This window comes from Heptranchias perlo, chromosome 17 (assembly GCF_035084215.1).
Source record: "Heptranchias perlo isolate sHepPer1 chromosome 17, sHepPer1.hap1, whole genome shotgun sequence".
Classification (NCBI taxonomy): Eukaryota; Metazoa; Chordata; class Chondrichthyes; order Hexanchiformes; family Hexanchidae; genus Heptranchias; species Heptranchias perlo.
The window spans coordinates 6082945-6110512 of record NC_090341.1 but is presented as its reverse complement, the minus strand read 5'-3'; the positions used below and the strand labels follow the sequence as shown (position 1 = coordinate 6110512).

Sequence of the window (27568 nt, the reverse complement as noted above, 5' to 3'; positions counted from 1 at the left end):
GGGGAAGGGGGAGGGGTTTGGAGGCAGGAGATCATGTGATGAAAACTCCAGGAATACTTCCCACCAGAGTCGGCGAATCCTTTTGCACGAGGAGAAACAAAAAAAAAAGACTTTCCAGAAAAAACTGTTTCTTTTTTTTTAAAAAAAGAATCGAATAACAAAAAGAGCAAGGCAGGAGCGATATAAAAGCACAAACCCGCCAAGGAACGGTGCTGCTTCTGAGCAACTGTACATGCAAGTTCGCCTGAGGCGACTGATTTCGCAGTTCAAAAGGAGGCAACCAAGAACACACGGTTACCACGGTGATCTGAGGCATGCAATGTTAATCAGAAACCAGCAAGAGGGCTCTTAATAAAAAAACACTCCTCTCACTGGAAGACCACGTTTCGTTGGGGAACAGACTGCAAGAGCTCCAAGAAAAGCTGGTGCTCTCACTCTCTCGTACGCCTGCAAGGCTGTTCCGTTTTAATGCAGCTCGGGAGGCCTGGACGCTTCAAAATCAGAAAAGAAAGCAACGCTTTCATCCACATTTGATGGGCACAACAGAGACCAACGGGGAAACTCAAAGCAACAGAACTGTCCTCAAGCCTTGCTGTCCCAGACCGAGCGGCCTTGACTGCTGGTTACTAAATCATAAGACTTGATTGGATGAACATAAGAATTTGGAGCAGGAGTAGGCCACATAGCCCCTCGAGCCTGCTCCGCCACTCAATAAGATCATGGCTGATCTTCATCCTCAACTCCACTTTCCCGCCCTATCCCCACATCCCTTGATTCCCTTAGAGTCCAAAAATCTATTGATCTCAACCTTGAATATACTCAACGACTGAGCATCCACAGCCCTCCGGGGTGGAGAATTTCAAATATTCACAACCCTCTGAGTGAAGAAAGTTTTCCTCATCTCGGTCCTAAATGGCCGACCCCTTATCCTGAGACTGTGACCCCTAGTTCTAGACTCTCCACTTTGCTCCGTTTGATCCCATCCTTCCTAGAATACCAACCCAACCAGCTCCCTGTTACAGCGTCCAGCTGTTTCTTAAATGAGTCCAGTGTCCTGGCTCTCGCTGGGGTATAGATCCATGGGTGGCGACTCTCACTGTTGGGGGAGGAATGTTGGCCCAGGGCACTGGGAGAACTCCCTGCTCCTCCTCTTGGAATATTATTGGATTGTTCGCTCCCACAACAACAACTTCCATTTAAATAGTGCCTTTAACATAGGAAAACGTCCCAAGGCGCTTCACAGGACAAATGTTGACACCCAGCCAAACGTGGAGATATTAGGACGGGTGACTAAAAGCTTGGTCAAAAAGACAGGTTTTAAGGATAGCCCTAAAGGAGGATAGAGAGGTGGAGAGGTTTACGGAGGGAATTCCAGAGCTTAGGGCTTTGACGGCTGAAGGCACGGCCACCAATGGCGAGGCGAAGGAAGTGGGGAAGCACAAGAGGCCAAAGTTGGAGCAACGTTGGAGAACGACTGCGCGAGTTGGGGTGTGGTTTTCTGCAGGAGTGGAAAATGAATAAGTGGAAGGGGCAGAAATTTTGGTTGAACCAGGCTGTAATGTCGGACAGGCAGTTGTAAAGATTGGAGGCAGCCTTGGGATCGATGGAGAAGTAAAGAGATAGAACCGAGTGTGATGACACAAAAACTGGTGGAACAAGACTGATTGAGGCCTATGCAGGCCCACATCGCTGGTGGTTTGGAAAGCTAGGCTGGAGGCCCAGTATTTCCCTCACATAAAGTAGGCCTCTATCTTCCATCATACTTTTGTGACTGCAACAAGTACTTTGTATTAAATGTAATAAAAATATTCACTGCCTTTAAAATAAATGTTCTTTCTAAACAAGGCTTAAAAGCCTTAAATGAACATAAGATACATATTTGATAAACCAAATTATTCCTCTGGAATTGATCCTCCATTTTGATATACATCCTGCTTTAAAATATATATATAGTTATAGGTGCCTCTAGGCAATCTTTTCTTTTATTTATAAAGCGATCGTCACTAGTTCCCCTAACATGACTAAAATATACATTATTGGACAGCACACTGCATCTCAACAGAGCCTGTCAGCCCAGATGAAATTTCTTCTCTTCAACTCATTGAAGTCAGATGTTCTAGTTCATAAAAGCATGTGGTATGCATTATTGATGAATAACGCAACTTTAGGGACTTCTGAAAGACAGAATGTCCGCTTCCCACATTTTACCTCAGCTCTATCCTTGGAATTACAATTATGAGATCTGGACGTGGTGCCCACTTAATAGACTTTCTTGATCATTAAACCAAATCTGTTTGCAGTTGAGGAATTGTAATTGTGATTCCTACCCACCTACCCCTGCCTCCCCCACCCACAACCCCACCCCCCAAACCCCCACAAGTGGAAACATCTTCTCTACGTCTACCCTATCGATCCTTTTCAGAATCTTAAAGACCTCTATCAGGTCACCCCTCATTCTTCCCTTTCCCAGAGAAAAGAGCCCCAGCCTGTTTATTCTTTCCTGATAGGTATAACCTCTCAGTTCTGGTTACAAGGCAACAAGCTGCTGAGGGGAAACTATTGGAAGAGGGCAGAGGATAAAGTGAGACAATTTAAAAGTAACCGAATACACAGGACCTTGCATTAGGTGCAACACAACTACAAGATATTAAAGGCAGTTCAGTCTTACCTTCAAGAACTTGTACAACAGGAAGGTGAACCAATTGGTCAGCATCTTCTCAGCAACAGACTCAGTCCTTCAAAACAAAAAGGATGTTGTAATTATCAATATATATTTAGCAGCTTCATTTGTTTGCAATACACAGCTTAACTGCCATCTCCGACATCTCTCCAGTATCTGCATGGATTTATTTTACACGATCCAGCTAAAGTGAGAGTCCTGCTTTTTAACTGATCGTTCTTAACCCAGCAGGGTAATTACTCCTTATCTCAATTATTATTATTCGATTTACTATCCCAGAGGCAGGGTAACTACTCGTTATCTTAATTAATATTACTCAATTTACTAGCCCAGAGGCAGGGTAACTACTCGTTATCTCGATTAACTATTACTCAATTTACTATCCCAGAGGCAAGGTAACTACTTGTTATCTTAATTAATATTACTCAATTTACTAGCCCAGAGGCAGGGTAACTACTCGTTATCTCGATTAACTATTACTCAATTTACTATCCCAGAATCAGGTTAACTACTTGTTATCTCGATTAACTATCCGGGAGGCAGGTTAACTACTTGTTATCTCGATTACTATTACTCGATTTACCATCCCAGAGGCAGAATAACTACTTGTTATCTTGATAACTATTATTTGATTTACTATCCCAGAGACAGGTTAAGTACTTGTTACCTCGATTACTATTACTCGATTTACCATCCCAGAGGCAGGGTAACTAACTACTCGTTATCTTAATTATTATTATTCGATTTACTATCCCAGAGGCGGAGTAACTACTCGTTATCTTGATGACTATTACTTGATTTACCATCCTAGAGACAGGTTAAGTACTTGTTATCTCGATTGCTATCGGGGGTCTGAAAGATCAGCGGGAGTCAGGGATTTGTGGGGAGGGGGGGGGTCTGGGAGATTAGCGAATCAGAGCTTTGTGGTCCAAGAGGTGAGCAGGAGTCCGATCTTTGAGGCAGGGTCAAGAGTCCAGGGGAAACCAGGTTTCGGCAACTTTTGGAGAATTATTAATTTTAGAAATGGATGAAACACGGGCCTGATCTGCGGTTACTGGGAACTTGAGATAATCTGAATAGACCAATTAATAAGCCCATGGGTCAAACCAAGCCTGGGAGGACTCAATTATCTATTGGGGGAGGGTGCAGGGTGGATAATTGCAGTTCCATTTGGACCGTATGTTATTCCCCAGAATAAGATACTGATGACTCAAGAATTCAAACTACAGGATATAACCGTAGGTTACTATGGTTGTCCTGCAAAATAAAAGGACTTACAACAAATGGGATAAAAGTCCCCCCAACACCAACCCTCCCCCCCAACAACCCCCATCCATCTATCATGAACTGAACCTGCCAATAATCCACAGGAATATTAGAAATTTGATTATGTCTAAGCAATGTAACACATCAGAGGGTTCAAGGCAAAACTCCTCATCTCAAACTTTGTTTATTCTAACTTGCATCTCCCAGGATGCTTTTCAAAGGTTTTCCTTGCCTATTGAACGAGCTCTCTTTCTGCATTGACCAATCAATTGAATCCCCAAAGCCATGGTAAACACAAGACAGATTCACTTTAAACTGACATTTTCTGTTAGTAATTGGAAACAACTTTTTTTTTTAAAACAAACATGGGTTGAGCAGCAGTCTCGAGAACTGTCACCCGAATTAAAGTCTTACTTTCTTTGAACTGGTATCTGTGCTAAATAAAGTGAGGGATGTAAGTGTTGGGAAATAGAACATGTTCCTATTTCAAATACTCCCGGGGCAGGTACAGCACGGGTTAGATACAGAATAAAGCTCCCTCTACACTGTCCCATCAAACACTCCCAGGGCAGGTACAGCACGGGTTAGATACAGAGTAAAGCTCCCTCTACACTGTCCCATCAAACACTCCCAGGGCAGGTACAGCACGGGTTAGATACAGAGTAAAGCTCCCTCTACACTGTCCCATCAAACACTCCCAGGGCAGGTACAGCACGGGTTAGATACAGAGTAAAGCTCCCTCTACACTGTCCCATCAAACACTCCCAGGGCAGGTACATCACGGGTTAGATACAGAGTAAAGCTCCCTCTACACTGTCCCATCAAACACTCCCAGGGCAGGTACAGCACGGGTTAGATACAGAGTAAAGCTCCCTCTACACTGTCCCATCAAACACTCCCAGGGCAGGTACAGCACGGGTTAGATACAGAGTAAAGCTCCCTCTACACTGTCCCATCAAACACTCCCAGGGCAGGTACAGCACGGGTTAGATACAGAGTAAAGCTCCCTCTACACTGTCCCATCAAACACTCCCAGGGCAGGTACAGCACGGGTTAGATACAGAATAAAGCTCCCTCTACACTGTCCCATCAAACACTCCCAGGGCAGGTACAGCACGGGTTAGATACAGAGTAAAGCTCCCTCTACACTGTCCCATCAAACACTCCCAGGGCAGATACAGCACGGGTTAGATACAGGGTAAAGCTCCCTCTACACTGCCCCATCAAACACTCCCAGGGCAGGTACAGCATGGGTTAGATACAGAGTAAAGCTCCCTCTACACTGCCCCATCAAACACTCCCAGGGCAGGTACAGCACAGGTTAGATAAAGAGTAAAGTTCCCTCTAATTGTGTAATTTGCAAATGAATTTCAATATAGTTAAGTGTGAGGTGATGCATTTTAGTAGGAAGAATAAAGAGGCCACATACTGCTTGGATAATAAGAGTCCATATGGGGTAGAGGAGCAGAGGGATCTGGGGGTACAGATACACAAATCACTAAAAGTAGCCACGCAGGTTAATAAGACCATAAAAGAAGCAAACAAAGCACTGGGGTTCATTCCTAGAGGGACAGAACTGAAAAGCAGAGAAGTTATGTTAAACTTGTATAGAACCTTGGTTAGCCCACACTTGAAGGACTGTGAACAGTTCTGGTCTCCATATTATAAAAAAGGATATGGAGGCACTGGAGAAGGTGCAAAAAAGATACACAAGGATGATACTTGAACTGAGAGACTGTACTTATTAGGAAAAACTGAACAGGCTGGGGCTCTTTTCTTTAGAAAAGAGAAGGCCGCGGGGTGATATGATAGAGGTCTTTAAGATAATGAAAGGGTTCGATAGGGTGGATGCAGAGAAAATGTTTCCACTTGTGGGGGGAGTCCAAAACTAGAGGTCATAAATATAAGATAGTCACTAATAAATCCAATAGGGAATTCAGAAGAAACTTCTTTACCCAAAGAGTGGTAAGAATGTGGAACTCGCTACCACAAGGAGTAATTGTGGCAAATAGCGTAGAGGCATTTAAGGGGAAGCTAGACAAGTACATGAGGGAGAAAGGAATAGAAGAACATGCTGATAGGGTGAGATGAAGAAGGGAGGGAGGAGGCTCGTGTGGAGCATAAACACAGGCAGAAACTAGTCGGACCGAATGGCCTGAGTCTGTGCTGTAGACTCGATGTAACTTTACACACTGTCCCATCAAACAATCCCAGGGCAGTTACAACTCGGGTTAGATGCAGAGTAAAGCCCCATCAAACAGTCCCAGGTTAGGGAGAGGATAGAGGCTAGATGCAGGGTAAAATCAGCCCTACTGTACCACATCAGGCACTTCAGCTGCAGATCAAAGCTTTCTTCTCTGCCACAACAATATGTTTCAGCCTCAACATCAGAAGTGACCCTCTACTGCACCAGTGTGACATTTCCATTTCCCACACCAGTCAATCTGTGATCACGTTTGAATGAGATTGCCAATATTTGCACATTGGCACGAATTGCAGGACAGTTTTGTGTTGCAAATTCACACCCACGAGGACTGGGCTGACAGCTGCCTCTAATGTATTTCTCTTAAGACCCTTACAGATGGCAGAGCGAGGGCATTTTTATCGGATGACTCTGAGCTGGAATTTAAGGAACATAGGAACAGGAGTAGGCCACTTAATTAGCTCATGGCTGATCTGTATCTTAATTCCATCTTTCCGCCCTGGTTCCGTAACCCTTAATATCCTTGCATAACAAAAATCCATCAATCTCAGTTTCAAAATTTTCAGTTGACCCCCAGCCTCAACAGCTTTTTGGGGGAGAGAGTTCCAGATTTCCACTCCCCTTTGTGTGAAGAAGTGCTTCCTGACATCACTCCTGAACATCCTAGCTCTAATTTTAAGGTTATGCCCCCTTGTTCTGGACTCCCCCCACCAGAGGAAATAGTTTCTCTCTATCTACCCTATCAAATCCTTTAATCATCTTAAACACCTCAATTAGATCGTCTCTTAATCTTCTATATTCAAGGGAATACAAGCCTTCTATGTTACCTGTCCTCGTAATTTAACCCTTTGAACCCAGGTCCTTGAGGTAGTTGTAAAGCCTCTGCTCACCATTCAAACCAAAAACTGAAGAACAAACGTAAATTTGAAAAACTGAGGTGATTCTGACGTAAAATGGCTGACCTGAATCAGGAAAACTGAAAGAAGCCCCAGTAAAACTAAACCGCCTCCCAGCAGTTTCAGTATTCTACCGAGAGAGATGTGCGTCATTTGGTCCCCTCAAAGTGCCCGGCAACCTCTTAAACAAATACTGAATTCCAATTAAAATCCACCAATTAAGTTAATTAACCAACTTATTACATAAATCATCCAAAACGCCACCTCAGATCTGACTACACTTCAACAGCGCTGCATTGTAATGACCTTGGAAACACTCCCTGCAAAGTAATTAAAATGCTTCTTGATTATTCGTACTTATTACTTCTAATTTGTTAATAGCACTTTTACAGATCGAGAGAGAGAGAGCTACTGTTTTGTTGCTCGGAAGCTGAAGGCTTTGAAGAGAAGAGGCAACAACAGGATTGGAAACCCACCTCAGTCACTTTGTTTTGGTGGTGGGTTTTTGCGCTCGTCGAGGGCACAAATTATGAGCATCAAATACTCCTAGGACAGGCATATGGCGTGATTAGATCCAGAGTAAAGCTCCCTTTACTCTGCCCCAGTAATGAGCCTCAACGTTGAAATACCATTCCCTCCCTCTTATTTCACTCCCAGTGGTTTCTCTGAGGTTTGACATCCCTACCTTAAACCCAACCTTAACTGCACCAGTGTGACATTCCATTTCGTATGCCAGCCATAAATACCAAGGTAATTAATATTTAAACAATGCTGTACATTACTAAAGGCATTCTCTCATGCACTTGAGAATTCACTTGGCAAATCCATTCAACTGGACCACAGTGGAGCAGGATCGGGAGTACAATGCATAGTAAGTATGCCTCCTAGAGTAGATAGCTGTGCAGTACACAGAAACAAGGGCACGAGGAGCCAATTGGTTTCCTGTGTCGACATATCAGTAAAAGTTTTTTATTTTCCAAAATCAGTTTGAAAATTAGGGGGCGAGAGAGAGTCCAGCAGATTGTAATTCAGAGTGACAGAAGTACAAAACCTTCAAGAAAAAGGTGGGGGGAGTCCAGAACAAGGGGGCACAACCTTAAAATTAGAGCCAGGCCGTTCAGGGGTGATGTCAGGAAGCACTTCTTCGCACAAAGGGTAGTGGAAATCTGGAACTCTCTCCCCCAAAAAGCTGAGGCTGGGGGTTAATTGAAAATTTCAAAACTGAGATTGATAGATTTTTGTTGGGTAACAGTAGTAAGGGCTATGGAACCAAGGCAGGTAGATGGAGTTAAGGTACATATTAGCCATGATCTAATAGAATGGCGGTACAGATTCGAGGGGCTGAATGGCCTACTCCTGTCCCTATGTCCCTAAAACGCTTAGGCTCAGTTCTAAACTGAGGCTACAGACCGGTTTATCCATTGCTGCTGTTTGGTCAAATGTGCAGGTTATTCCAGAACCTTCTTTTGTTTGCCCCTCCCCTCCTGAAGGAGCTGACTCGTGCTCTGGTACAGTCCCTACGGCTTGGCCAAGCGGCCGTGAACTCGCTGTGTCTGCCTTAGGTCACAAAGCTGCTGATTGTGGTTTTCTTTTCAATTAGAATTTAATCTGAATTTATAATTTAATTTTTGAAAGAATAAATGTGTATGGAATTATTTTGTTAAAATTACTTCATAAGTAGTGGGCTTGGGCTTATTTAAAGGCATCACTAACTAGATTTTTTTTCCCCTCCCGCTTCTCTAATGCCTTGCAACTTTCTTCCCACTTTTCGCTCCTCCTTCTCTCACTCGGTAACTCTTCCTTTCCATTTTCATTTTAAACCCTCACCTCAACAGACGATTCACGTCCACACACGCAGCTAAAAGAGACACAGACACTGACTGAATGAGGCAGTCAGTGTAGTGGATGCACCTGGGGGATTCCCAGGCGGCCTCAGGCCTACTGAATTTAATTATACTCTTTATTAATGGCAAATTCATTGTGATTCACCAGGGCCGGACAATAAACACGTCACTGAACGGTAGTCAGCGGTAACTAAAAACCAAGCTGGAGTTTTGCCACAGTGCTCACTCCTCGGCACTGGCTACGTTCTGGCCAATGGCTCAGAGCAGGTCTGAGAGAGGACCAGATCTGAGTGGTCATCTTTTTATAGCACCTATTGCCCCTTTTCAAGTTAGCCTGAATGTTGGTGGGCCTTTCATAGCAATTGCTTGGCTTACATAGAAAGTACAGCACAGAAGCAGGCCATTCAGCCCAACTGGTCCATGCCAGCGTTTATGCTCCACACGAGCCTCCTCCCTCCCTACTTCTTCAATCCCTATCAACATATCCTTCTATTCCTTTCTCCTTCTTGTGTTAAAGGCCTCGTCAGAGTCAACCACGGAGTGTGGGACTGGAGTCACGCACAGGTGGCAGGTTACCTCGCCTGAAGAACGTGAGAGAACCATTTGGGTTTTTGAAACGATCATCTGGAAACTTCTTTGGTCGTTTTTCTTCCGGTGCCAGCCCACAAATGACCAGATTTATTGAATTCAATTTCATTCTCGCCATGGTGGGATATGAACTCGTGACCTCTGGACTACTAGTCCACCACTACAACCACTAACACTCCTGTACCCAAATAAACCGAGTGTGGGCTCGGTTATACGTCCATCTGGAGGGAATGGCGGCAATCACTTTGACAGACAAGTGAACCACTGGTGCCGCCAAACAGAGAAAAACGATCACAGCTCAACTCAACAGAAATGTGCTAACCTGACAGATTTCATCCAACCCGGAAAACATATTTCTACTTTCTTCTATTTTTGGTTTGGTCTCGTTGAACGTGACGTGTAATTATTTCCTACACCTCTCCAAAAGGAGCTATTTCACGACAAGGCACAGTTTGAGGTGCCAGTTTGGCTCAGTCGGTAGCACTCTTGCCTTTCTGCCTGAACGTATGAAAGCTGTAATGGGAAGACAGCAAGGCTACAATTCTGGATAGAAGAGATGAAATGGGTGGATGGCCCTTCTTCGTCTGAGGCTACCTCGAGAGTTTGCCAATCATTTGTAATCTATTTTTCCAATTTATTCCAAGTCTGCAGTGCTAGACGATGAGAAAATAGCCAACTTTTGTATCCCTTATGCACTAACATTCCACTTCTCAAGTTGCGTTTGCCCTGTTCAGCCGCAACCTTTCCCCTCTCGAGCTCTGGCGAGCTCTCGTACTTGTCTGAATACAGCACTTGCTTCAAATTAGGAGTCCTGGGATTGCAGGTTAATGAGTTCCAGAGTGACTCAATGCTTCACATTTTCTTACAAGGGGCTGACGGGAATCGCAACTGAAAGCAGTCTGAAGGTTTTAATGCAGCCAACACCACTCTCCTGCCAAAGCAGTTCACGCCTAGAGGAACGGAAAAGTTCACGTTCTGTCAGAATGGAATGTTTTATTTATTATTTTCCCAATGAGGGCGTACTGCATCTTCATCTCTTCACATGTATATTAAAGGAGACTTTGGCTGGAGATTCTCATGTCCAACACGGTCAATCCCACTTCCGGGATCAACTGATCGTCTCGAGCGAAGGGGGAACGACTGACGATGGGAAAACAAGAATGCTAAAACCTTTATAAAACACCGGTTAGGCCTCAGCTGGAGAACTGTGTTTAATTCTGGGGCATCACATTTTAGGAAGGATGTCGAGGCCTTAGAGAGGGTGCATTAGACATTTACCAGAATGGTACCAGGGACGAGGGACTTCAGTTACGTGGAGAGACTGGAGAAGCTGGGGTTGTTCTACTTAGAGCAGAGAAGGTTATGGGGAGATTTGATAGAGGTGTTTAAAATCATGAAGGGTTTCGATAGAGTTAATAAGGAGAAACCGTTCCCAGTGGCAGAAGGGTCGGTAACCAGAGGACACAGATTTAAGGTGATCGGCTAAAGAACCACAGAGGCGACGAGAGGAAACATTTTTTTACGCAGCGAGTTATGATCTGGAATGCACTGCCTGAAAGGGCGGTGGAAATCGATTCAATAGTAACTTTCAAAAGGGAATTATTGGATAAATACTTGAAGGGAAAAAAATTTGCAGGGCTATGGGGAAAGAGCAAGGGGAGTGGGACTAACTGGGATCGCTCTTTCAAAGAGCCGGCACAGGCACGATGGGCTGAATGGCTTTCTTCTGTGCTGTACTATATCATGATACTATGATACACCGTGCATCTGCTCAGCTCGAGCATTCTGCCAGCAGTGGGCTGGTGAGGGACGAGGAGAATTATTCTGTAGGCCGTACATTCCTCCCCACCTCCTTCTCTCGCGCTAGGGCAGGGTCCCAGAGGTGCCGACATCCTGTGCCTTATCTCTTGTGTGACCATACCTCACGAGTGAGCCTCGACACTGAACGCTCCCATGATTTTTCTCCTGAGTTACTCGCAGCAGCGCCCAGGAGATAACAGCAACCCCACATAGGGACAGGAGGAGGCTGTTCAGCCCCTCGAGCCTGCTCCGCCATTCAATCAGAACATGGCTGATCTGTACCTCAGCTCCATTTACCCCCCTTAACACCATATCCCTTGATACCCTTACCCAACTAAAATCTATCAGTCTCGGTCTTAAAAGCTCCAATTGACCTCAAGCACCCACAGCCTTTAGGGAGGGGGAAATTCCAGATTTCCACTACCCTTTGTGTGAAAAACTGCTTCCCTGTTTTCCCTCCGAAACGGCCTGGCTCTAATTTTAAGATTATGCCCCCTTGTTCTGGATTTCCCCCACCAGAGGAAATAGTTTCTCTCTATCTACCCTAGCGAATCCTTTCAACATTTTAAACACTTTGATCAGATCTCCCCTCAATCTCCTATACACAAGGCAATACAAGCCTAGTCTAGGGCAGCCTGTCCTCATTTTAGCCCCGGTGTCATTCTGGCGAATCTGCACTGCGCCCTCTCCAAGGCCAATATCTCCTTCCTGAGGTGCGGTGCCCAGAACTGCACGCAGCATCTCCAGATGGGGGTCTAACCAGAGCTTAATACAACTGCAGCATAACTTCTTCCCCCTTTGTATTCCGTAAGTCAAGATAAGTCCAGAGGGAGTCATTAGGTGATGCCTAAATTGCGCTCTAAAAGCTTGGGGGGTGAAAAGGTGCCACTTGTCGCTGGTCCCATAACCGTCTCCGAAAATATGCCAAGGGGCACCATCACTGGACCTTTACTGAACGAACGGGCAGGAGGTGGCATCACAGCGACAGCGTGCGAATGACCAAACTCAAGAGCTGAAGTGTTTCTTAACTTCTCCCATTCCCACCCTCCTTGCCTTGCACCATCATCCCTGTTGTCAGTTAATCACTCCTGCCCTCCACCCTATCACAGACCTTCCCTTTTGTTCTTTCCTCTCCCCCCCCCCCCCTCTCTTTCTCTGGCTCTGTACTCACTTAAAAACTGTTAAATTTTTAATTTCTTTCCAGTTCTGACGAAACGTCATCGACCTGAAACGTTAACTCTGGTGTTTTTTTTTTCACCACAGATGCTGCCTGACTCGCTGCATATTTCTCACATTTTCTCAGGGTTTTTTTTTTTTAATTTTACTTAAGAGGAGTTGGTCGGACCGTGTTTTCTGCTGACGGACCTTCAAAACTCACCTCCTCAGCAGCAGTTTGGGGTGGTTTTTGCTCTCCAGGTTCTTCTCGATCAGGTCGGAGAGGAGCTGCTTGAGGACTCCGGTTGCGTACTCCATCTCGCCCTGGAGGGCCGTCATGATCAGCGAGGCCACGTTACCCCGGTCGCGCATGGAGAAGCTGCGCTGGGCCTCCAGGGTGCGGATGAAGGTCAGCAGGAAGACCTTCTTGTTGAGCAGCTGTCCGAAGAGGGTGAGGGCTTTCTCCACGTTCGCTGTCACCTTGGAAAACAAAAAAAAAAACAAATTTGCGGTTGCTGAAAGACTCGGCACAGATGAACACGCGGCTTCAACAGATGGTTTTTTTATAAAAAAATTAAAATGTGAGCAAGGCAAGGCCGACATTTATTGCTCATAAGGGGTCGGCCATTCAGGACCGAGGTGAGGAAAAATGTCTTCACTCAGAGGTTTGTCAATCTTTGGAATTCTCTACCCCAGAGGGCTGTGGATGCTCAGTCGTTGAGTATATTCAAGGCTGAGATCGATAGATCTTTGGACGCTAAGGGAATCAAGGGATATGGGGATTGGGCGAGAAAATGGGAGTTGAGGTTGAAGATCAGCCATGATCTATTGAATGGCGGGGCAGGCTCAAGGGGCCGAATGGCCTACTCCTGCTCCTATTTCTTATGTTCTCATCCCTGGTTGCCCTGAGAAGGTGGTTGGTGATGCAACTGAGGGGCTTGCTAGGCCACTTCAGAGGGTGGTTAAGAGTCAACCACGTTGGTGTGGGACTAGAGTCACATATAGGCCCAGACTGGGTAAGGACAGCAGGTTTCCTTCCCCAAAAGGACATGAGTGAACCAGTCCGGTATTTATGGCAGTCCGACAGACTGGTGCCTTTTACTGATTTTCAAACTAAATTCAAATTCTCAAGCTGCCCCGGTGGGATTTGAACACACGTTCTCTGAATTATTGGTCCAGTGAAACAACCACTGCACCACCGTACCCACACAGGTGTGGGGTGCAGCGTGACGCCCCCATCAAGGCATTGCCGGGTGCTCACAGAGAACACACATTGCACAGTAATAGTCTACAACTTCACCTCGCTCGTTCATGGGACCTAAACATCTGTTGAACGCCGTATCTCGCTCGGCCTTCCCCTCCTACAATCTCCAGTAGTGAAACTCACAGTACAACCATATCATAGAATCTTACTGCACAGAAGGAGGCCATTCGGCCCATCGTGCCCGTGCCGGCTCTTTGAAAGAGCGATCCAATTAGTCCCACTCTTTCCCCATGGCCCTGCAAATTGTTTTCTGAAACATTTATTTATCTAATTCCCTTTTGAAAGTTACTACTGAATCTGCTTCCACCGTCCTTTCGGGCAGTGAATTCCAGACCATGACGACGCCGCGAAAATAAAATTCTCCTCATCCGCCCCCTCCCCCCCCCCGTGCCATGGGTAACCTGCTCCCTTCCACCTTTGTTCCTCAGCAGAATTGTTGCTGCGTGTGCCTTTGGGCCTTCACTTAGGGCCTGCCTGTGGTATGCTGGCGGCTGTTCCCTCTTACCATCCAGCAGAAAGGCAATGTTATTAGGAGGCAGGGTCACCTCAGCTTCCCACACAGGCCCAATTAAAAAAAACACACAACTACTTACAGAGCCACAGTCCCGGAGGGCTCCCCTTCCTTTACCCCGCGGAGAGGTGCCCGCAGTGGCGGTGGAATGTGTAGGGGTACGGCTGGCCCCCTCCGTGGGGGGAGGGAGGGGAGGGGAAATGAGATCCTCTGTTCATCAGTATAAAGGGTAACAGTTCCAGGACCTCTAACGCCAATCTTACCGCTGCCATTCCCTCAAGTGTCTCATTTAGACTTTCCACAACCGCATCTTCTCCCGCAGGCCCCATTTCGTTTTTTTTTTTGAAAACACATCATCTATTATCGAGTTCGAGATCGGCGTTTTGCACTGATTTTTTTATCTTTCCTCTCCAATTAGTCCCCCTCCTCTCCAAAGGCAGCTGCTTCTCTTGCTGCGGAGCAGTTTCCGTGGGCACCGATCGCCCTGCGGTACCTCACCCAAGCTGCCTCTCCTCATGTACGGGCCCAGTGAGCGACTGTCAGCAATCGATCTGACCAAGGGGGAGCGACATCACCTGTCTGCACCCAACATACATGTACACATATGTGTGCGCGCACACGCACACACACGCCTTCATATAGGTGTCTTTACTTGATCCACGTGATCTCCTGGACTGGTTTCGATCGCCTGAGGGGGGGTCGGAGGGGAATTTCATGGAGTACTTTTTTCCTTTATTGGCCCTGGATTTTTTTGCCTTTCCCAGAAGATTACATGGCTGCGGGGGGTGGAGGGAAGAAATGTTCAGTCAGGATGCTCCGGCCATCATTATGATGGGGCAGGCCTGACGGGCCAGCTGGTATTTTCCAACCCGTCAATTTTGTATGTTTCTATATATATACACACAGACACGCACACACACAGACACGCACACACACACATACACACACACAGATACACACACACAGACACGCACACACACACACACACACACACAGACACGCGCACACACAGACACGCACAGACACACACAGACACACACACAGGCACGCGCACACACAGGCACGCGCACACACAGGCACGCGCACACACAGGCACGCGCACACACAGGCACGCGCACACACACACAGACACGCGCACACACAGACACGCACACACAGACACGCACACACACACATACGCACACACAGACACACACACAGACACGCGCACACACAGACACACACAGACACACACACAGGCACGCGCACACACAGGCACGCGCACACACAGGCACGCGCACACACACACAGACACGCGCACACACAGGCACGCGCACACACACACAGACACGCGCACACACAGGCACGCGCACACACAGACAGACACGCGCACACACAGGCACGCGCACACACACACACAGACACGCGCACACACAGGCACGCGCACACACAGACAGACACGCGCACACACAGACACGCGCACACACAGACAGACACGCGCACACACAGACACGCGCATAGAGGACGTTCCCTTGTGCAGAGGGCTATGGGTAACAGGCACTACCATGTGATCACTTCATCATAACTCAAAGCACTTCATGTGCGAGCTTGAAACTTTCACTCATCTCACACACCACACAAAGGGGCTCGACTGCCTTTCCACACCAGGCTATCCTGATACCACTGGCCCATTGTCCACATCTCACATCACAACTTTCTCTTTGTGAAGAGATCCAGGCGAAGGGACAAAGCCCACGGGGCCAGGCCCGGGCTCCACCCAGGCTGAGGAGAGTAGGAGAGAAGAGGCTAGGCTAGGCGACACTGAGCTTGGATCTTAGAGGGCTGTCATTTCTAGAAGGATGGGGAGACTGGGGGGAGGCATGGAGAACGGTGGAGGGGAGGGAAGAGGAGGAGTCCCACAGTTTTGAGGGCCCTGGGAAAGAAAGAGTCATTGTGCGACGTGTCTCGATGCAGGGCAGGGACAGATGTGTACCTCCATCTCCTTGAGCACCGGGTGATCCTCTATCCCTGGGAAAAGGACCCTCATGGCGTAGGTTCGGTAATCGAGGAACGGGATCCCAGCACCGTCCAGGTCACTGGTTAGCTCGTGAATGTCAGTCTGCAGCTCGGCGAAAGCTGAAAGAGAAAAGGCAAAACGTGAGAGAGAATCATCGCATCTTACAGCACAGAAGGAGGCCATTCAGCCCATCATGCCTGTGCCAGCTCTTTGAAAGAGCTATCCAGTTAGTCCCACTCCCCTGCTCTTTCCCCGTAGCCCTGCAAGTTTTTCCTTTTCAAGTATTTATCCAATTCCTTTCTGAAAGTTACTATGGACTCTCCGATGGGGAGACTGGAGATTAGAAGTGAGACAGAAATCACTTACACAGAATTACATAGAATGCACAGCACAACATTCAGCCCATCTGGTCTATGCCGGTGTTTATGCTCCACACGAGCCTCCTCCCCCCATCTTCATCTCACCCTATCAGCATATCCTTCTATTCCTTTCTCCCTCGTGTGATTATCTAGCTTCCTCTTGAATGTATCTACACTATTCACCTCAACTACTCCTTGTGGGAGCGAGTTCCACATTCTAACCACTCTCTGGGTAAAGAAGTTTCTCCTGAATTCTCTATTGGATTTATTAGTGACCATCTTATATTTATGGCCCCTAGTTCTGGTCTCCCCCCACAAGTGGAAACATCTTCTCTACGTCTACCCTATCAAACCCCTTTCATAATCTTGAAGACCTCTATCAGGTCACCCCACAATCTTCTATTTTCTGGGGGACGCACTGCGTCTTAACAAACTTTACACACATCATGTGTGAACGTACAACTATCCCAACCATAAAGGATTAAAAACCATCAACTGAAAGAATCCCAAGGTCCCCACCGCCTCTGCCCCACAACGGTTCATTTGGTGAGGTCCGGGGAAAAAACTGCAAGTGTGTGGACATTGGGCAAGGGTAGAACTGAGTTCCGCTCTGCTGCTGCTCCTCAAATTTTTGTGCTCAAGCCTCTGGAGTGGGACTCGAACCCACGACCTTCTGACTCAAGAGGCGAGAGTCCTGCCCACCGAGCCATGGCTTAAATTTGATACCCTGACATGTGGTGAGTGTAACGTGCTCGGGAGGAACAGGTGACTTTGGACCTATGGTTCCCAAAGCTCTCCACCACTGGGGGTTTTCCTCACCTCATGTCTGTTGTAAACTAATTGATGGAGATTGATTGCCATGATTAGTCAACAACTCCATTATCGTTGTATCATGTGAGTTACCGGGATGGTGGAAGGTGAACTAGATGGACCTTGGTCTTTTTCCATCCAGCAATTCCTATGTTCCTATCAGTTGTAGCTTTTGCTCACCCACGAGGAGCGCCTCCTTAAGGTACTTGAGGGAAACCAGTGCCAGTGGAACCATAACGCAGCACCTACAGGAGACGGGGGAAGGAAAACTGGACGGGATAAACACACCCCCACTGAAAATATTAGTCATGAAACAAGCTACAACTGATAGGAACATTGGAATTGCTGGATGGAAAAAGACCAAGGTCCATCTAGTTCACCTTCTACCATCCCGGTAACTCACATGATACAACGATAATGGAGTTGTTGACTAATCATGGCAATCAATCTCCATCAATTAGTTTACAACAGACATGAGGTGAGGAAAACCCCCAGTGATGGAGAGCTTTGGGAACCATAGGCCCAAAGTCACCTGTTCCTCCCGAGCACGTTACACTCACCACATGCCATGTCTCAAATTTAAGCCATGGCTCAGTGGGCAGGACTCTCGCCTCTTGAGTCAGAAGGTCGTGGGTTCGAGTCCCACTCCAGAGGCTTGAGCACAAAATCTAGGCTGACGCTCCAGTGTGGTACTGAGGGAGTGCCGCACTGTCGGAGATGCCTTCATTTGGATGAGACGTTAAACGGAGGCCCCGTCAGGTGGATGTAAAAGATCCCATGACACTATTTCTAGGAGGAGCAGGGGGAGTTCTCCCCGGTGTCCTGGGCCAATATTTATCCCTCAACCAACATCACTAAAAAAAACAGATGATCTGGTCATTATCACACGTTGCTGTTTGTGGGATCTTGCTGTGCGCAAATTGGCTGCTGCGTTTCCTACATTACAACAGTGACTATACTTCAAAAGTACTTCATTGGCTGTAAAGCGCTTTGGGAAATCCCGAGGTTGTGACAGTCGCCATATAAACCACAAGTTCGTTCCTTCTTTGTTATAATTTTCTTTACTCACTGCCACCAAGTATTGAGTGATGGTTTCAATTTATTGTCAATCAGGAACCCCCAGATCTCATTTTCCATGCACATTATTTTCTTTCCAAATCACCAGAACTGAAGCACCGTTCTAGCTACCCGAATAATCGCCGCTTAGTCACTGAATATTAATTTCAAGGAGCAAAGGAAAAACATACAGGCGCGCACAGGTATATCGTGAAAGTTGGAAAATCCTGCGGAATTCAGAGGCACACAGAGCCTAACACTGAACGCAGGTCAAAACATCAGAAGAATGTGAGCCCACGGCACGGTTATGAATATAGATTGCACACTTTTAGAAGGAAAGATGGAACTCTCCACACTTGAAGTGCAGAGTGTAATTTTAATTTGCTGCCTCGAATTAGAAACAAAAAGGCCATAACCCAGTCCTTCACTCAGAAGCAAATCTATCCAAAACAGCAGGTTTTAATGAAAAGGAGATGGAATTTATAGGGGGAAGATAAGTAAAATGGGAAATCTATGCCATGACTGCAGGGAGAAGTGATCCTTTCTGTAGTAGCCGGTTGAGATAAGGCTCAGCTCGAACATCCGGCCGACCCGCAGGCTTCATAAATCCTCAAGAGAAAGCTTTCATCTTTTCCCCCTTTGATAAGGATGCACAGACACCTAATTTTTACTAGCATTACCCAAGCTTTCTCTCTGCCCCAGTGCTGAACTCCTGTGGTTTTATCATCACACTGAAGTGAATCATTGATAATTCGCCCTGTGACACATGTCTACACTGAAGGATTTGCCTGCCAGTATCCTTACTTCACATTTTTTTTTTGGGTAGTGGTGGGGTTTATTGTGATAAATAAATAAATCTTTTGCGAAAACCAAAACCTATCAAAGGAGTTTGTTGGGTACTCATGTCGGTCTCTTATAATGAAGAAATTACAGAGTTATTATATGGCCCCAGGGTTGCCAACCCTCCAGGATTGCCCTAGAGTCTCCAGGAATTGAAGATTAATTTCCTGGAATCTACTACGAGCAAAAACCCAGGAGAAAAATCATTGTGGCAGTTAAAAAAATGTTTTTTTTCCCTCATTTTCTTTGAACGCTTTTGTTTATTAGTTATAAAAACATCTGGAGATGGGGGGGTGGGAAAATGTGTTTAACTGGGCGGGGCGGTGGAGGCCATGTGATAAAACCACCAGGAATACGTCCAACCAGAGTTGGCAACCCTATACAGCCCATGTCGATATAATAATGAGACTCGGGTCAATTTGGATAGGGTATTTTGAGTTGGATAGTTTAGGGAAGGACCAAGGGACACAAGTATTTTTCTAATTCATTCTTGGGATATGGGCGTCGCTGGCAAAGCCAGCATTTATTGCCCATCCCTAGTTGCCTGAGAGAAGTCTAACTCCTTCCACAGCTGAGTGGGAAAAAGAGTGAAGATCCCTCAAAGAGGGAATTGGTTTAAGAGTGTATTTTATTACCATGTTTAATTAAATGCTTGAGCAGCCACATTAGAAAGCTACCCTTTTACAGGCGATCCAATTAGGGTCTCCTCCATTTCTCCATGATCCAAAGGCTTTGGGTAACTTCCATCTTACTCAATTCCTTCCTTCCACACCCCGTGATTGGCAAGTTCAGAGACTTCAAGGACCCAGCCGTGGAGATAACGAGCAATTAGGATTCGTCTCTCAGATCCAGAGGCACCTTTCTGTGAAACATCTACATCGCACCGCACCATTTAACAAGGCAACCGAGCCCTAAAACACACCAGCTAGAGCTTCATTACGTGAGAGTTCTGGGGCTTTCTGTCCACACCATGTTGCATATTTTGTCAAAAATATTTTTTTTTCCTTTTTAAAAATGTTATTAACAGGCTAACAGCAAACCAGAACCAGACTGCCTTCCAATCTATCATAAAAATAGGATTTAGGAAGCAATCTGAGGCAGTCAGCTCTTTTTTTTTTATTCAGCGTCGCTGGCAAGGCTAGCAATAATTGTCCCTCCCTAGTTTCCCTGGAGCAGCACTATTTGAAGAGGAGCAGGGGAGTTCTGATTTGGGTTTTGATAGAGTAGATAGGGAGAAGCTGTTTCCACTGGCAGGAGGGTCGGTAACCAGAGGACACAGATTTAAGGAAATTGGCAAAGGAACCAGAGGGGGAGATGCAGAGAATTTTTTTTTAACGCAGCGAGTTGTTATGATCTGGCATGCACTGCCTGAAAGGGCGGTGGAAGCAGATTCAATCGTAACCTTCAACAGAGAGTTGGATAAATACTTGTAGGGGAAAAATATGCAGGGCTATGGGGAAAAAAGCAGGGGGAATGGGACGAATTGGATAGCTCTTTCAAAGAGCTGGCAAAGGCACGATAGGCCGAATGGCCTCCTTCTGTGCTGTATCATTCTACGATTCTCCTGGTATCCTAGACAACACTTGTCCCTCAACCAATATTCCTAAAACAAATGATCTCATTGCTGTTTGTGGGACCTTGCTGTGGGCAAATTGGCTGCCGTGTTTCCTGGCATCACAACAGTGACTAAACTTCAAAAATACTTCAATGGTTGTGGAGCGCTTTGGGACGTTTTGAGGCCATGAAAGGCGCTATTGAAATGTAAGTTCTTTCTTTATTTTTTTTTAAGGTTGTAATATTGAGCCCGAGGTTCGTTCCAGGTTCAATCCCTGTGCTAAACTGGTTCGCCTGATCTGAGCTGCCCAGCAGTTGGACAATACAACAGGCCCCAAAAACCCCTGGACTGGAAAGAGTAAAAATGGGCCTGATGACTAACTGGGGACCCCTGCTTGAAAGTGCATATTGGGCTCAGCTGTGATGCTCCCCAAAGTCAAATCGCCTTGACTCATTGTCCAGGTTCAAACATGACGATATACTGGAGGGCAGACAGTGCCTGTGGAATTGTACCCGGGACACTGTACCCATGCTACCACAAGGAGTAGTTGAGGTGAATATCACACATGCATTTAAGGGGAAGCGAGATAGGTACATGAGGGAAGAAAGGAATAGAGGGATATGCTGAAAGGGTGAGATGAAGTAGGGAGGGAGGAGGCTCATGTGGAGCATAAACACCGGCACAGACCAGTTGGGCCTGTTTCTTTGCTGTAAATTCTGTGTAATTCTATGCAAAAAAGTCTGCGCCTTCAAAAGAGAGAAAAAGAGGTACAGGGATCATTTTTGTTCGGCAAGGGTGTTAAGGGTTACGGAACCAAGGCAGGTGAATGGAGTTAAGATACCAATCAACCACGATCTAACTGAACGGCGGAAAAGGCTTGAGGGGCTGAATGGCCTCCACCTGAAAGCCTACACGGGGGTACATTTTCCCGGTGACACGGAGCAGGCAGTTTGCACCGCAAGGCGACGACCGTAGTTCCTACCTTCCTTGCATTCCAAAGCGACTCGAGACTCCAGGTTGTCCATCTGCAGCTGGAGCCGCTTCAGCGTGCGGTCGGCGTCCCGCGACTTCCTCTTGTAGGCAATGAGAACAATGATGATGATGAGGAGCAGCAGGGCTCCCCCTGTCCCGATGCCGATGATAGCCGGCATGGTGAGAAGGCTGTCCGAGTAGATGCGCAGCACTCCTGGCGAGAACTCCAGCCCTCCCACCTTAATCTGTGAGAGGGAAAAAAAGGCGAGAGAGAGAGAGAGAGAAAGAAAACAATTAGGCCCCAAAGGCAACTCTGCTTCGTAAAATTAAAAAAAAAATTAGGAACAGCAGAAGGGGTCAGTCTTTATTAAGACATGGCCCGAGGCTGGGTTTATCGTCCATATTAAGCCAAGAACTAACTGTGAACTGTAAACAAGAGGAAAAATGTATTTTTGAGAACAAGTTGCAAAGCAACAGTTTACTGGCAGGGTTAAGGTCAATTTTGAGTCACGGTTGGAAGCCATTCACTGAGCACAGGCTTGATCACTGGTCTTCAATTCACCCACTTCTATCCATCTTTTGTCCCCTCCCTTCTTTAGATGGGGCAGAGTTCCCCAAAGGACAAACTTGCATTTATATAGCGCCTTTTGTGTCCTCAAGACGCCCCAAAGCGATTTGCAGCCTATGAAGTACCACAGTTATACAGACAAACACAGCAACCAATTAGCGCACAGCAAGGTCCCACAAACAGCAATGGGGTAAATGACCAGTTAATCAGTTTTTGGTGGTGTTGGTTGAGGGGTTAATGTTGATCAGGACACTGAGAGAACTCCCCTGCTTTTTTCTGAAGTGTATCATGGACCTTTTATGCCCATCTGAACAGGTTTAATGGCCCATCCGAAATACGGCACCTCCAACAATGCAGCACTCTCTCAGTACTGCACTGGAGTGTCAGCCTGGATTATGTGCTCAAGTCCTGCAACGGGGTTTGAACCCACGACCTCCCGACTCAGTGCAAACACTGAGCCAAGGTGGCACGATTGGCACCAGCCATTCTCCCAAACCTCACCCATATGGCCAGCGTCAACAATGTGAGCCTCCGTGGCAAGTGTTGCCAGACTATTCCACTGTAGAGGGCATCACATCTGAGCTCGGTCCTATCCTCGCCCAAGTAAACTTACAAGCAAGAGGAAAAGGGTCTCAAAGTGATTTTCCCCTTCCTCTCTTTACCCCAGTGGTATCAAGGCCAATTATAATGGCCAGCAGAGGGCGGCGACTCCACCGCAGACAAGGCATCGAACCGTGGGGAAAAACGGCATCACCTCAAGAGAAATCTAACTTCGCTCCAGATGTGGTCGGTCTTTCTCAATAGGGGAGGGTATCAATTCAGCAATGACCGCACTGGAGAATAGATACACTGGGAGTTATTTAATTGGGGTTGGCTCGATAAATGAAATCTTGTCCAAGAAGGAGAGGAAAAGGTCCCCTGTCCATGTCAGTGCCCATCAGATGCCATCACTCAATGATCTGTTGGCTTTCAGTTCCTTCTCGCTCCTCAATGGGCCAGCTAAGGTTGGAAGCTACGCACACGCAGGCTCAGGGAAATAAAATCCTTGCTCAGTCCACGATCAGAAGACTGCCCCGATCCCACTTCATTCCTGTGCGACAATGCGTTGGGATTCCAATGCACCGAACTGTGAAGAGACAGTGTCCAGGTTCCCCAATCTCAGATACAGTATCGTAGGTGAGTGAGAGGAAGTTAGGGACTTCTTTTCAGTGAGGAAGGGAGAAACCGGAGAGAGGGCCACCTTAAGGTGCCATCTATAAAAACAGCATTGGCAGAAGCCTAGTAAAAATGCAAGTTCTTTCCTTTACCTCGTCACCCATCTGGACAGGGATAGTTTGCGTTGTGTGGAAATGAGAGAGAGAAACCAAAAAAAAAAAACCCCATTTATAATAAACAATTTCTGTGCCAATCTCAGATTCTGGTTGGAGAACTTAGGAAATATTTGTACTTTTGGAGCACAAGTCTTTAGGGTCCTCGAAATATTTCTTGTTGTTTGGCATCTCCCACCTCTTGCGATAATCCCCCTGTTCCCAAGTTTCCTGCACAGCATCGGAAGAACAGTATTTTCCTCCAAATGGATGACCAGACATTCCAGAAGACTGACGAGCCATTTGGGAACTGATTGAGGATTCACAACCAAAATAAAGTCACTGTTAAATGAGGACACAGTTAGAGGGGACGTATCTCGTGCACCCCAGTTGACTCCCAATGCATTTAAGTCAGTGTTTGTGTTTTTGTACTTTGTGAGATTCAAGTGCAGTACGGAGGAAGTGCTGACTTTTGGATGAGACGTCTAACTGAGGCCCCGTCTGCCTGTTCAATGGGTGTGGAAGATCCCGTCGCACTACATGAAGAAAAGCCGGGATTAGCTGGTCTTTCATCCCATCGGCTGTTTGTGGGACCCTACTGTGCATAAATTGGCCTACATAACAGCAGCGACCGCACCCCAAAAAGTAATTCATTGGTTGGAAAATGCTATATAAATGCAAGCTTTTCCTTTTTGGAGAACACAAACCACGCTTTCCTGAAATGAACCTCCCTTATAAAAAGTCGGTGCACCTTCACACGTGTACATCAAGCAGGGAGCGTCTTGGAGGGGTCAGCTTTCTTCGACTGGACCGACACACTGGAGATAACCACGGCGGGGGCGGGGGAGGGTCATGGCAGCTAAACGTATTTTATTGTCCAGCTTACAGGAGGACAAGTTCCAACATCTACAGAAAGTGCAAGCATGGTCATGAAGTTCAAACAGCCAGCCTCTGTCAGTGACACCTCTACCGCTGCTTTGATCCATTGGGATTGCGTGACTGAATCAGAATGATGCTCGGAATCAGTCGGGCGTTTATCTGGAGCTGACTCCTCGCAGAATTTATTTCGGGGGTGCGGGCTGGTTGTTAGGGAGGTCTATGCTTATACATGCGAAGAATGGTCACTCGGGTGGGATAATCAAGTGTGGCCAGCGCCTGTGAGACAACAGCGCCTTCAGAAGAGGCGACGACAACAACAATCTGCATTTATATAGCACCTTTAGCCTAGTAAAATGTCCCAAGGCTCTTCAGAGGAGCGTAATCAAACAAAGTTAGACACCCAAAAACTGGAAGGGCTGAGAAATTGAAAATCCTCTTTCTTTTCAAGAAAATTAGCATTAACGTCAAACCAGAGCTAACCACAAATGGCATTTTATTAATCTCTTACGGACCCATAATTGTGTTACTAATTAAACCATTTGAGGAAACAGCGCCATATGGACACACAGAAATAATAGTATGTCTAAGCTCGCTGCAAGAATTTATTTATTTGGGTTGTACTGGAACCACTTTCCTCCCAGCGGGCAGTCGGTGAGAAAGGCATTATGGCTGTGTGATTTTAACACGATCCACTTCCTGTTAAACATTAAGCTGGAATTGCTCTATTATTTCAAAATGAATCCCCCTCCCTCCGGTTAAATAGCTGCTCTGCTCTGTTAGGGTGAATTAAGTTCAGTGAAGGGTCACTCCAGTCAGCTCCAGATAAATGCCTGACTGATTCCCAGCATAATTATAACTCAGTCACAGGATTCCAATGGATCAAAATTCATTCTCTGGGTGCAAAGAATTCCAATGCCCAAAACCCATCCCGTTCTCTCCCACTGCAGAAGATTCCAAAGATGCTTAGGGGGTTAAATCGGACGAGGCCAATAATCGGGCGCGGGTACCGCGACCCGTGGCTAACCTGCGCCCGGTGCTTCCCGCGCAGGCAGGAGGAGACGTTCGCCCGGCCTGAGGACTGACCTGACAGCAGCGTTAAAAACCAGGTCTGACGCGAGGATTCAAGGACACGCGCACGTCCCACCAGCAGGGGGAGCCCTAATCTCTTAAAGGGAGGATGTCTCTTAAAATCTCTTAAAGGTAGCCGGTACCTGTTATTGGCTGAAAATAGTAGTCTGCTGTCTGCACGGAGTCTGAACGGAGATCAGACATCGCACACGTAAAACACAGATGCAGGTCCCATCCCTATGTTTACAAACTGATGAGTTATGTTGAAACATTGAATAAAGGTTGTGCAGTACTAAATCCCACATCCTCCAATCTGCATGCTAGACCTCACCAATCCGCCGATCTGAGTTTGTACCAGGCCTACAAGAGTGCGTGCACAAGGTTCTCTGCTGATGCACTAGAGGCCTTGGTGCAAGAGAGGGACAGACATCCTATATCCGCAGGCATGCAAGAGGCCCTCCAGACATATGCTCAGGAGGCAGCGGGGAACAAAGTCAATGCCAGGCGCACAGCACCACGAACATGGATGCAGTGCAGGAAGAAGTTCGATGCTTTGGCACGAGTGGTTAAGGTGAGTGAGGTCAACCGTCAACTGACATCTCCTACCAACTACACCACTAGCCGCATCCACTGCTCCACACACTACACCCCACCATCACCCACGTACCAACAAACTCTCTCCATCAGCACTCAACTCTGCCAATCAGATGCTTCCACTCACCCTTAGACATTGCCACTGTAGCAAGCCGCCCACCCACAACGGCAGCTATTCAACCATGACAGGCACATCACCCAGACACACGTCCCGCTTTCTTGCAGGAGGTGGCACATAACAGGAGGCAACAAGTGGCAGTGGCATTTAGCCCCTCGAGCCTGTTCCGCCATTCAATGAGATCATGGTTGACCTGTGACCTAACTCCATATACCCGCCTTAGCCCCATATCCTTTAATACCCTTGGTTCACAGAAATCTATCAATCTCAGATTTAAAATTCACAATTGAGCTAGCATCAACCGCCATTTGCAGAAGAGCGTTCCAAACTTCTCCCACCCTTTGCGTGTAGAAGCGTTTCCCAACTTCATTCCTGCACGTCCTGGCTCTAAATATAGGCTATGTCCCTTCGTCCTAGTCCAGGAGACCTCCAAAAACAGTTACAAATGCATCAGCAGCCAGAAGCAATAATCCAGCAACTAACCTGTAAATCCTGCACGGTCCCTTTAAATAGTGTCCTTTAGGCACTCTAAGACATGTTCAGATGGTCGCGGTTAAGGCTGTGCGTTGAGTGGAGCATTAGACACCATTTTGGGACTGCACACTGATTGTATCCATTTTCTCCTTACTTTACCTGATGCTAATGCTCGCTCTCTGCGCATGTGCTAATACCCATACCAAGATGGCGTCCAGCGCATGTCACGCTAGAAACGTGCATGCGCAGCCAAGACGCCATCTTGGCACTTTGAAAAGCCGTTTAGCGCCAAAACAACGGGCGCTAGACGGCCCAATTTCTCGCCCCATACTCTTTAATTATTCACATTGAAGAGGATTCCAATAAACTAAACCCTTTCTCATTCACCCAAATTATATAGGATTCCAATGAAGCCAACTTCTCCTTAATCACTCATACTGTGCAGAACTCCAATGGAACAAAACCATCCCTAGACACTCGTACTGTTTGCGATTCGAATGGATAAAATCCTGATTGACTCCCAATGTTTGGAACCTTTGATCCAAGGCATCAACACCAAATGCAGAACATTGTAGACAGCAGCGCACTTAACAGATCCAATCACTTTTGCACAAAACATACTTTTGTTGAGGGGCTACCGCTCTTTCTTTTGATTGAATTGCCGAGTGAACAGTTAAAAATGTGCACTGTGCTACGTAGATTTGCAAATTGCCCATTTTTAATCGAGAGTTTAGAGGCAGCTTCATTCAGGCAGAAAATAAATGA

General features: G+C 46.7%; 1 protein-coding gene across 3 annotated transcripts in view; it reads right to left on the bottom strand.

Annotated features, from left to right (window-relative positions):
• LOC137334008 (plexin-A1-like) overlaps positions 1-27568 on the bottom strand; it is a 438331-nt gene that overhangs the window by 39134 nt on the left and 371629 nt on the right. For 2 of the 3 annotated variants that reach the window (XM_067998406.1, XM_067998407.1), the window contains exons 20-23: positions 21806-22040; positions 16180-16322; positions 12656-12912; positions 2669-2735 (exon numbers count right to left, since the gene is read on the bottom strand). In XM_067998406.1, the coding sequence (XP_067854507.1) occupies positions 2669-2735; positions 12656-12912; positions 16180-16322; positions 21806-22040 (702 nt within the window). Of the gene's footprint in view, positions 1-2667; positions 2736-12642; positions 12913-16179; positions 16323-21805; positions 22041-27568 lie in introns of those variants that run through there. The other variant, XM_067998409.1, reaches the window with a different exon arrangement.